Here is a 12,938-nt window from a genome sequence, read left to right on the forward strand (position 1 = left end):
TATAGCTTTTATTGAAAAACATTTTAAATTTGCCGACAAGTCTTTAAAGGAATACTCATAAACCTAATTTGTAATTGGGAAATCGTAGGGACAAATTAGAGACTTATCCTATCTAAATTTCCACGTCATGACTCCATTAATGGCCAAAGAACCATATATTGATTTCGACGGTGAGTGTACAAATAAGATCAAGAATCAAATCCTCCGATTGATGGCCTCTACTTAATATCGATTAATGCAATGTTTTATGCAAATAAATAACCACGTAATATTTTAATGTAATATAATAACAAATATATGTCAGTTCATTAAACAAACAAAAGACTAATTTTTGGTAACATGTTATTAAAAGCAATCAAATTACAGGGAACCTAATAGGTTGTCCAAATTATCTGAATTTAATGTTAAAATAATCCTTTAGGTCTTCGATTAGTAGGAATAAGCATGTGCGGTGATTAAAGCATTAAATCATATAACATGCATATGAATATATAAGAATGTAAAGTAAAAGAAAAATTAAAAAAATGGATATTTAGAGAAAAAATGTACAGTATAGCGCTAATTTCCTTGAATATCTACATTGTGACAGGTAAGTTGTTAGTAAAAAGGAATTAAATTAGGATGGACATTCAGGAATTATACCTTTATCCCTTGGATCTTTTATTACGGTATGCAAGCAATCTTAAGTTTGAAATAAGAAATTCGAAGGTATGAATCTATTTGAATGTGAAGTTAAATGTTTGAATATGAGTTGGAGTATAGAAGAGTATTTTTATAAGTCGTAGGAAAGATTAGTTTCGAAGCGTAAGAAACCATCATTAAAGATCGTTCGAAGTGGGTCAGGCGCATAGCTATGTGCTTGACGCACAACTTTGATAAATCTATCCTTTGAATTCGTGATCAGCTATCTTTAGTAATAAAAAATTGATTTTTGAAATATCCTTTAAAAAGTAATTATCAAGAATAATTAAGATTAGAATATTAAAAGATACAATTAATTATCAAGAATAATTAGTTGGAACTTTAAAACTGCACTTGGATTTAATATATAGACTTTATATTTTCGACATCCTTTTGGGGTTTGCTTGTTCGATTGCTCTTCTTAAGACCGGACCAATTAAGACGACGGTATGTTTCACTATTGAGTACTCAATAGGGAGACACAATTTTGTGTCTACAAAAGCCTCCACGATAGTCAAATTGTATGGTGTCGGGATAGAGATCGGTTTTAAACGCTCTGCAGTTTAGAAGCGATCTAGATATCATCGGTTTATGTAAAATAAAATTAGTTTGCAAAACAATAACAACAAATAATCTGATTTCCAGCAAGACAAGATGTTAGTATATTGATGCAAACAACTCAGATAGTGCACATAATGATGCAAACAATACAAACTTAGACTCTCCAGGGATGTATAAGACGCTATGCAAGGATTTAGGTTATGTAAAGCTAAAGGAGATGAAACGTCATGCAAGGTCGGGGTTACGCAAGGCTAAGAAAGGTGAACTGAAATACAAGGTCAGGATTATGCAAGATTAGGAGATCAGGATAGTAGAGATAGAATGATGAGAAGTGGATAGTTTGATTTCCACAAATTATTTTGGTAAATAATATGGGTCCGCAAGTGAGATCCGTTATTACAATTTTTCGGAGTTTGATTTGGAGGAACCACCGCATATATAGGAATCCCCCTTTGGGTAATCTTTCTTGAATTGGGCATTATGAGCCTTGATTGGAATGTATTTGATTTGTCCTAAGCATTCAGAGTTCTTCACTAAGGATTCTTCTTTGGGATCTAATACAAGCAAAGTCAGATTTCCCCCGAAATCATGGAATTATCAGAGAGTCATTCAAGGAAAAAGATAGTTTGGAATAAAAATATAGAAATTTAAATTCATGATTTAAATAAATGTACGTGGGAAAAGGATTTGACGTAACTATGTTCAGACTCGAGTCTATTTCAGGATCTAGAAAGAGTATGCTCCTGAATTATAGATACTCAAATCATGAGATCTTGATTAATTTTATTTTTATTGAAGTGGTCGACCCTCGAGATGAGAATTACTACATATCCTTGCGGAATCATACCATTCACCTTATCCTAAAAACTATCGCGATTTATATCGTTCTAAGATAATTACTAGTTACCTGGAACGTCGAGTGGTGTGCAGAAATATGACAAGGCTAGGTGTGCTCCACGTGAGTGCGAATTGTGTCCTCCGAATCGCTCTCTAGAATCCCTAATGCAAAGGTTAAAGCTTTCAAAGAACGAAGAAAAAGTGAACAAGTGTATGATGAAGGAAGAAAAGTCTCTTTTTCCCCTCTTCTAAGGTTCGAAAATGGCGTGATGATGATGATAAAATGTTGTTGAATTTTCTGGTTATTTAATGAGAAATTTAGGGAGGTTTGGATGCTACGGTGATATGTTTAGGTAATTAGGAATAATGGTGCAATTGTGAAGCGAGCTACAAACTCAAGAGCCTCACAAATGAAACTCAACATTCTTCATCCCCCCCCCCTCATGGTCGGCTTCCTAACTCCTCACACACGTAACACGCCTATCACAAGCCCCAGACATGGCTAATGTAACACCTCGATAATTCTCTATTTTACAAAATACCTTTAAATATCTTCGAGAACCATCAAAGTATTATCGCTCGTGGGATAACGTATCGGCTTATTCAGAATTTTGTAGTGAAAAACAAAATAAATAAACTTTATAAATAAAACTTAGTCAACTACAAAGTCAACACCAAAATCAAACCAAAAGTCAAAGTCAACGACAATAGTCAAAGTGAACTATGAAAATATAAAATCAAAGTATAATAAAGAATCTACAAAAGCTCTCTAATTCTGATCCCATGATGCATCTTCTTTAAACCTATAGATGGACAATTTACTATTGATCGCTAGAGACTGCTCACCAAAATGGGTCATCACAGGATGAATAAGGCGTAGCTATGATCAACCCACACACAAAAGCATGTAATCAGCAAAGCTAAATACTACATAATCACAAATAAATAACCCTAACATGATACCACTGCACAATAAACATGAATAAATGATAATATAATAACCTTAGAGATAGCTCTTACTGTACTAAACTTTACAACCAATATTTTTTACTTTAAATGGAATAGTCAATGGAACGAGTTGTCTGACAAAAACCAACATTTCCTTTGGAAGAAAAAAATACGGGCGTGACTCCGTATACCCATGACCTACGATATCGAGGAACCTTTAAAATAAAAATAGGACACGGTGATCAATCTGGTCCCAGGAAAAGCCATGGGTTATCACCATGTACTTTAACTCTCTACTTGTCCAACACTTCTGACGTGCACAAGTCTAAAGCTATTGCTATCCACGTTTACATGATTAATAATTTATTAATTGTTATGACTCACAAGCAATACAGATTATACAATCATCAAACAATCATAAACTTTCATTTTTATCTTAGGATTAGATATGTGATCAAATAACTTAATAACCCAAAATTAATTCCAACTTTAATCCAATCTTCCTTATTTGTTAAACCTAGTCAACAACTATCCAACCTTTTAAAGGTATAAAATATCAACTTACCAAATAAGGCCTTGGTCCTTTTAAAATAGTGAAATAATAAAAAGAGAACAACATGATTCAATCATGATTCAAACCAATATATATGTATATATGTAACGCCCCGACTTTCAAACATCCTTATTAAGTTAATTAATCAAGATTAGCAGAAAAAAAAAACTAGCTTAGTCGGCGCGTTACCGTTGTACTTTCTACTAGGGGAAAATACAAGGCGACATTACATTAACTTACAGGGACATTACTTTGATTTGTCACTCTCTAAAGAAACACCTTAATAATAGACTAATATTCTCTAGCAATTTCGGCAGAGTTTCCTTTGTAAATTGGACAACCCAAAATGGGAAAAATGCTTAAGAAACCTGTTACAATTAAAATATTCCCAAATCCATAACTCAACGCTTCCGCGGAAAAACAGTTAAAGAGAAATCAGGAGCACTATTGCTCATCTAAAACTAACCTATTAATTATTATCTAATACAAAGTGAAACGTCCTCACCCCAAAAGAGACATAAAACAATCATAACTGAACACTTAGCACGTCACTATTTCTATCTTGGAAGAGGTGCTCCATAACTTCAACATGAAATCATTGTAACACTGCCACCCACCAAGTGACATGCCACAGTTTGACAAAACAAAATAGTTGACACATCGATCAGCACAACGCTGAGTACTAACCCATAAAACATTCTTAATACATGCTTTGGTGTCTACGACTATGACGTAATCATCATGTTCACATCGCTCATAACCATATCACAATAATATAGCAACATTAACATCGATGCATAACTTAATCTTTATTTATTCTTCCATTCATTCATCTTTTACATATTACAACTTCTAAACGTTAACCAAGCTTAGCGTGGAAGAATCACACAACTATCTTTAATCCTTTCTATAAGTATTTAATACATTACATGATGATACTTTCATATATCGACTCCTTATCAGGAATTTAAGATAACATGATAATAATGCTCTGCAACTTTGTTGCTTGGATGTTTTGCTAGCAACTCATAACAACACATATAACTTACTACAATTAATATAGTACCTCATATTGTAGCTTAATTGACGTCCAAATTCTATATAACAAGAGAGAATATGTGTTTAACATAAAAAAGGATATCATAAGCCATTTCATAAACACCTTACATCATTTCATAAACATATCATGAAATCCATCATTACCTTTTCATCTTTCCTAATCATATCAGTAACCTGATTAACGTCCGAGCTTTGTAAAAACAAGAGAGAGCATGCGTTTAACAGAGGAAGGAAAAAACATATACTTTAAGAACCATTCATGATATCATTGATCGTTAATCATTACATGAATAAATCATTTCATATCTGCCAATTCATACATCGATAGCATAGTGTGTGAAATCGTAACACGTAATTGCAATCATAATCATATTTTTGTAACAGCAAGTCATCACACTTCATCGTATCAAAACATATAATAAACATAATCCACATAACAATATTTCATAGCATGCCATCAGCTTCATCCTTATCTTTCTATCTTACTTAATCATATTGGTAACTTGACAAGTATAGTAGATGGGACTTCTCCCCATAACTTACAGAAAGGCGGCCACATCATAGGTGTCACTTTCGATGCCCACAACTTTTTTAACAGAAAGGCGGCCACCTCATAGGCGACACTCACATTTTTTTAACAGAAAGGCAGCTACATCATAGGTGACACTTTCAATGCCCTCATTTTTTAACAAAAAGGCGGCCACATTATAGGTGACACTTTCGTGCCCACATTTTTAACAGAAAAGCGGCCACATCATAGGTGACAATTTCGGTGCCCACATTTTTTAACAGTACGGCGACCACATCATTGGTGACACTTTCGGTGCCCACATTTTTTTAACAGAAAGGCGACCACGTCATAGGTGACACTTTCAGTGCCCACATTTTTTAATAGAAAGGCGGCCACATCATAGGTGAAACTTTCGATTCCCACATTTTTTTAACCAGAAAGGCGGCCACATCATAGGTGTCACTTTCGGTGCCCAAAATATACTACCAAGAACCATCTTTCACTTGACTTTATCATGTTCCGTACCTTTTAGGAATCATAATTGCATTACATCATCATAATCATAATCATAGTTTCATAACATCAGAAACATCATACTGCATGGCATCAAATCATTTGATAAACATCATTTACATAGCAACTATTTCATATAGTGCCATACTTCCTATATTTTCAGTTCATTTCAGAATGATCATAACGTATACATTTGTATAATTCGGAAATCTGTAAGGATATCTCATAACTTTACATACTTTTCGGAAACATAGCAAAAGTATAACTGTCTTTTCATACTTCTCGTCGTTTAAGAGTCATTCATACTTTCAAATTGTTTCAGAATTAAAAGGTATACTTTGGCATATTTAGAATACATGAACATTTATCATAGTAAACATTTCATAACGCGTCATTCATAAGATCAAGAGTCATTTTTTCACACGTTTTGTTCACTTATGAAACGAAAGACATATTTGTTTCATACTCCTTCATATCCATATAATAAGCTTATTAGCGATATAATTCCCATAATTGACCATCCTCATTAAACATAATTCAGCTCTAAATAGTCTCCACGTTAGTCCAGTGATACACTTAGCTTTCCAAATTACTAAAATATAATAATAACCCGATATAGTTAATAAATATACATTAAGTGTAACATAATGCCAAGTTGTTTGAGAGTCAATATATTATCTTAATTCTGACATAGTATGAACATCACTTAAAGACATATACATGACCTCTTTAGAAGGAGTCGTAACTTAAATGCAATCTGCTTAACTTAACTTGTGTGATTGAATACTTTAGATCCTCTTAAATGTTAATCTAACCTTATTGATTTCATTCATTTCAAACCACCACATTTTCATATAATCGATATTCGACTTTAGCTTGAAGCACCTATGAACGTATTATCATCATAAAACCACTATTGATTGTGACTCATATTTCATCTCCAAAACACACATAACTTACATTTGATTATTCGATTCCAAAGGCCAAATTCCTAGTTACGCTTATACTTGGTGTCCTTTCTAAACATTATTGTTATTTGGCTGCACCAAGGACCTACACCTTTCTGAGTATCGGAGCAGAATCTTAAACAACAAAATATAGTTTACCACAGACGGCCAGAACATCATCTTTTAGCTTAATCAGATTTCCAATAGCAAAAACCAACATGCATATAGTGATATAATTCTCAGGACATGAAGATGCAAAGAAGAAAAATTGCAAGAATCATAATGCTCCTATCATATACCACCAATATAAAATCCATCATGAAAAACCAAATGTATCAACACCATCATAATACTATCTCAATCATAATATTAGAGCTACTTTCTCAATGTGTTCGAAATTTGCAGGGAGATTTATCATTGAAAACAAAAGAAGAAGAGAAGGGCGTATAAGAAAACTTGAAGTAGAAGGAGACAACTTGGTGGTGATTAATTCAATTAGAAGAGAGTGGCGTATTCCATGGGAAATTTCTAATCTTATTGATGCCGCAGGTGAAGATGCTAAGAAGTTGGACGCTTTTTCGGCCAATCACTGCTACAGGGAAGCAAATCAAGCAGCGGACCTATTAGCGAAATGGGGGAAAACGCACCAACAACTATGGCTATCCTCTACGGAATTTCCTCCAGGGCTCTCTCTTATCATCCGCAAGGATGAGTTAGGTTTTCCCACTATCAGGGTGCAACCTAGTTTTCTTTCCTTATCAAAAAAAAAAAAAAAATTAGAAGAAGAGAAGGGGGTGTAGTACCACACAACAAGGGGAGCACAGGGAGCCATGTTGCAAGGCATCGTTGGCGACAACCGACAACCACCTCGGGCGGTGCAAAACAGCAACAACAATAAGGGGAAAACGGGGACAATAACCAGAAAACGGAGAAGTACAGGACATCAACACCAACAATAGCAGCGAAACAACAATTACAACACCACCTCGACAACACTGGCGCGAGTAGGGGAGGAAAGGAAGCTCCGACGAGCTTCAGCAACGCCGGCGAGGCGACGCGAGTTAGCGAAAACACAGGAGGGTTCGCGTCGCGGTGGAGCTGCAGGGGTGTAGCGCGGTATCCGACAACCTCGGTGGTCGAAGGAAAGCATCAGGAGAGGGTGGCGGCGCACCGGAGGTGGTGCGCACAGTGGTGATGGTGGTGACGTGAGAGGAGGAGTGAGAAGAAAATAAATTTTGTGATTTTTGTGGTGTTGAACTTGTGATTTCTGAGGCATAGTGCAAGACTTCTTATATGTGAATTTTATCAGACAAAAGGGAGCCAGGGAGGTGGAAAAAGGGTGAGTGGTTGTTGACATAGGGGAGGTTAGAGTAGGGAACAAAGAGGGGAGGGGAGTAGAGGGAAGAATAGGGAGGGAGGGTGGTCGGGTATGAGGGAGTTGAACATCAGCTTTCCTTTCTTTTCCTTTTTTTGTTTTCTTTTGGTAGGAAAATGAAATGTCAAACTTTGACCCCTTTTAAAAGTGTTGGGTTTTGCTAAATTTTGGGCTCCAAAACATTAACATGATACTTTGAATAAAAATCATTGACTCAAAATCATATAATAATATACAAGATTTTCTTATTTATTCCATAAACTATATTATAAAATCATTTATCATAATAAACATCATTTTTCCTAATACTAATGTAAATAGATTTATTTTAGAAAACACCCTTAATCATAATCTTTTCGAAAACATTAAGCTAATAAACATAATCAGTAGCTAATAAAACGATATTAAGGCTCGGGGTATTATATCCTCACCCCCCTTAGGAAAACGTTTCGTCCTCGAAACTTGCAATAAGTTAGTCGATGAAACAACAAGCTAAATTCATTTAAACAAAACCAAGATCGCAAGCTTTCATGGCTTCGATAGGTATTCAGCCTCCATTTCGCCATCATCTTTTGTATCTCTACTTCAACTCAACTCGCGAAATCGAGGAACAAAGAAAACAAAAGGGGCAAACTTGTTGGCAATGAATTCCAACTAACTCATTTGGTGAGATCTCGTTTGAAATAATTTTGGGTTTCTCAAATCATTTAAGTTTTATAAGATACATAATTTGAGTAACTTCATATCATAAACAAAAATGCATGATACTACGTACACATTAAGAGGTAACTAACACAAAACAATCACATGTACAACATCTTTACATAAACTGATTCACATTGCACACGCAAAAGCACAAAAAGCTCGAACGACTTGGTTTATCTATACCTAACTTTTAAGCTAATCCATTAAACCCATTAAAAACCTTAACGCTACGATATAGAGATCATAGCGAACATGAATCTAACCTCAGCTCTGATACCACTCAGTAATGCCCCTACTTTCATACATCCTTATTAAGTTAATTAATCAAGATTAGCAGCGAAAGACCTAGCGTAGTCGGCGCGTTACCGTCGTACTTTCCACCAGAGGAAAATACAAGGCGACATTTAACATTAACTTACAGGGACATTACTTTGATTTTTCACTCTTTAAACAAACACTTTAATAATAGACTAATATTCTCTAGAAATTTCGACAGAGTTTCCATTGTAAATTAGACAACCCAAAATAGGAAAAATGCTTGAGAACCCTATTACAAATAAAATATTCCCAAATCCATAGCTCAACGCTTCCGCGGAGCAGTAGCTAAAGAGAAATCAGGAGCATTATTGCTCATCTAAAACTAACCCATTAATTACTATCTAATACAAAGTGGAACGTCCTCGCCTCAAAAGAAACGTAAAACAATCATAGATGAACTCTTAGCATGTCACTGCTTCTATCTTGGAAGAGGTGTTCCATAAGTTCAACCTGAAACCATTATAACACTGCCACCCACCAAGTGACAGGCCACAGTAGTAACAAAATAAAAGATTTGACACATCGATCAACACAACGCTGAGTACTAACTCATAAAACATTCTAATACATGCTTTGGTGTCTACGACTCTTATTTAATCATCATGTTCACATCGTTCATAACCATATCACAATAACATAGCAACAATAACATTGATGCATAACTTAATCTATCTTCATTCCTCCATTCATTCATCTTACTTATTACAACTTCTACACGTTAACCAAGCTTAGCATGGAAGAATTATACAACTATCTATAATCCTTTCTATAAGTATTTAATACATTACATATGATACTTTAATATATCGACTCCTTATCAGGAATTCAAGATAACATGATAATGTTCTGCAACTTTGTTGCTTTGATGTTTTGCTAGCAACTCATAACAACACATATAACATACTACAATTAATAAAGTACCTCATATTCTAGCTTAATTGATGTCCAAATTCTATATAACAAGAGAGAATATGTGTTTAACATAAAGAAGGGTATCATAAGCCATTTCATAAACACCTTACATCATTTCATAAACATATCATGGACTCCATCATTACCTTTTTATCTTACCTAATCATATCGGTATAATTAACGTCCGAGCTTTGTAAAAACAAGAGAGATCATGCATTTAACGGAGGAAGGAAAAAACATATACTTAAAGAACCATTCATGATATCATTGATCGTTAATCATTATATGCATAAATCATTTCATATCTCCGAATTCATACATCGATAGCATAGTGTGTGAAATCAGAACACGTAATTGCAATCATAATCATATTTTTGTAACATCAAGTCATCATACTTCATTGAATCAAAACATATAATAATACTTTTCGGAAACATAGAAAAAGTATAGTTGTCTTTTCGTACTTCTTGTCGTTTAAGAGTCGTTCATACTTTCAAATTGTTTCAGAATTAAAAGGTATACTTTGGCATATTCAGAATACATGAACCTTTATCATAGTAAACATTTCATAACGCATCATTCATAAGATCAAGAGTCATCTTTTCACACGTTATGTTCACTTATGAAACGAAAGACATATTTATTTCATACTCCTTCATATCCATATAATAAGCTTATTAGCGATGTAGTTCCCATAACTGACTATCCTCATTAAACATAATTCAGCTCTAAATAGTCTCCATGTTAGTCCAGTGATACACTTAGCTTTCCAAATTACTAAGATATAATAATAACCTGATATAGTTAATAAATATACCTTAAGTGTAACATAATGCCAAGTTGTTTGAGAGTCAATATATTATCTCAATTCCGACATAGTATGAACATCACTTAAAGGCATATACATGACCTCTTTAGAAGGAGTCGCAACTTAAATATAATCTGCTTAACTTAACTTGTGCGATTGAATACTTTAGATCCTCTTAAATGTTAATCTAACCTTATTGATTTCATTCACTTTTTTTTTTTTAAGGAGAACCCGTAAAAGGGAGATTACTTCAAAAAATCTTAACGAGCACCAGAATCAACAAAACTAGGGAAATCGTCCTCCCAAATAGTCTCACTAGACTCCATAGGAGTTAAATGAGCTAATTCATGAGCTAACTTATTACTCCTACGATTGACATACGGCCACACAACATTATCAAGAAAGAAAATAATAGTTAAATGTCTTCAATAATTAGAAATAACGAGCTCGTTCCTGATGCTTTCTACTTCAAAACGTCAATGATGGACAAGCAATCACTCTCGACTACGATATTGCGGTAGCCTCTTGTCTTTGCCATCCTCATCCCCCACCTCACAGCAAGAGCATCAACTTCATCCACCGCGGTGCTCCACTCCCATCTCCTCGAACCACAAACCAGCACGTCCCCCTTGTGATCACGACCCACCACCCCAAGCCCCACACCATTCTCCTCCTTCACTACAACATCAACATTAATCTTGACCCATCCCTCCTCAGGAGCAGCCCACATTAGCCCCTTCGAACCCCCCTCCCCCTTGCCTGACGTGCTCCCACTCCTACTGCCCTCTACCTTCAGCCCACCGCGAGTAGAGTCAGCAGCTTCACAAGCCTCCTTGCACACCCTCTTGGCAAATGCACTCACCTCCGCAGGGTCCTCAACTTCCCCCGCCATAACCCATTTGTTTCGAGCACTCCAAATTTCCCAGGCGTGACTTATAAACAACTCCCACTCCTCTTGGTCAACCTCCCCTTTCATACATTCCCACCAATCCAACACCGACGAGAAACCCCTACATTTTCTTATAAGCGATATTCGACTTTAGCTTGAAGCACCTATGAACTTATTATCATCATAAACCACCATTTATTGTAACTCATATTTCATCTCCAAACCACACATAACTTACATTTGATTATTCGGTTCCAAAGGCCAAGTTCCTACCTACGCTTATACTTGGTGTCCTTTCTAAATATTAATGAGATTTGATTGCGCCAAGGACCTACACCTTTCTGGGTATCTCAGCAGAATCTTAAACAACAAATTATAGTTTACCACAGACGGCCAACAACATTACTTTTAGCTTAATCAGATTTCCAATAGCAAAACTCAACATGCATATAGTGATATAATTCTCATGATATGAAGATGCAGAGAAGAAAAATTGCAAGAATCCGAATACTCCTATCATATACCACCAATAATAAATCAATCATGAACAACCAAATATATCAACACCGACATAATACTATCTCAATCATAATTTCAGCACTACTTTCTCAATGTGTTCGATATATGCAGGGAGATTTATCATTAAAAACAAAAGAAGAAGTGAAGGGGTGTAGTACCACACAACAAGGGCATCACAGGGAGGCATGTTGCAAAGCATCGTCGGCGACAACTGATAAGTGCGTTTCCAACGCACTTTATGACCTTCTTTTGGCTTGTTTTAGCTCCCTTTTCCTCCTTTTCTTCCTTCTTTCTCCTCACTTTTCCCTTCTATTTCATTCACGTGATCATACTTGGTCATAATGACATTTTGCTAGATTTTCGATCTATTTCGATCGAATTTCTAGCACATATGCTTTCACCATGTTTGTTCGTGTTTCTATTGCAGGTATTGCCCTCTTCGGGGTCGAGAAATGCGAGACATGGCATAAGGGAACGAGCTAGAGGCTGAAGGTAGCCTGAGGTGCGCTTGGTATGCCCCGCACACGATGGTGCGCCCGCACAAGCCACTGGTGCGCCCGCACCATCGACCAATTCTGGAGCACAAAACAGACTACATTGGTGCGCCCGCACAAAGCAAAAGGTGCGCCCGACCTATGTCTGGTGCGCCCGCACCAAACCGTGGTGCGCCCGCACATTCTACGAAGTAATTCAGGCTGAGGCAGGAGACTTAGGTGCGCCCGCACCTTACATGTGGTGCGCCCGCACCTTCATCTGGTGCGCCCGCACCTTCATCTGGTGCGCCCGCACCATTTGACGAAGA

At 36.0% G+C, this 12,938-nt stretch overlaps 1 protein-coding gene across 1 annotated transcript; it reads right to left on the minus strand.

Moving 5' to 3' along the window:
* Positions 1-11,191: 11,191 nt before the first annotated feature.
* Positions 11,192-11,620, minus strand: LOC125498610 (uncharacterized). The gene has a single exon (XM_048646845.1). The coding sequence runs from the start codon at positions 11,618-11,620 to the stop codon at positions 11,192-11,194; it is 429 nt and encodes a 142-aa protein (XP_048502802.1).
* Positions 11,621-12,938: the final 1,318 nt, after the last annotated feature.

The sequence above is a fragment of the Beta vulgaris genome, chromosome 6, assembly GCF_026745355.1.
Source record: "Beta vulgaris subsp. vulgaris cultivar EL10 chromosome 6, EL10.2, whole genome shotgun sequence".
Taxonomy (NCBI): domain Eukaryota; kingdom Viridiplantae; phylum Streptophyta; class Magnoliopsida; order Caryophyllales; family Amaranthaceae; genus Beta; species Beta vulgaris.

Coding starts and splice junctions, on each gene's coding strand:
- LOC125498610 (XM_048646845.1), bottom strand. CDS start 11,620: ATGGCGGGGGAAGTTGAGGACCCTGCGGAGGTGAGTGCATTTGCCAAG.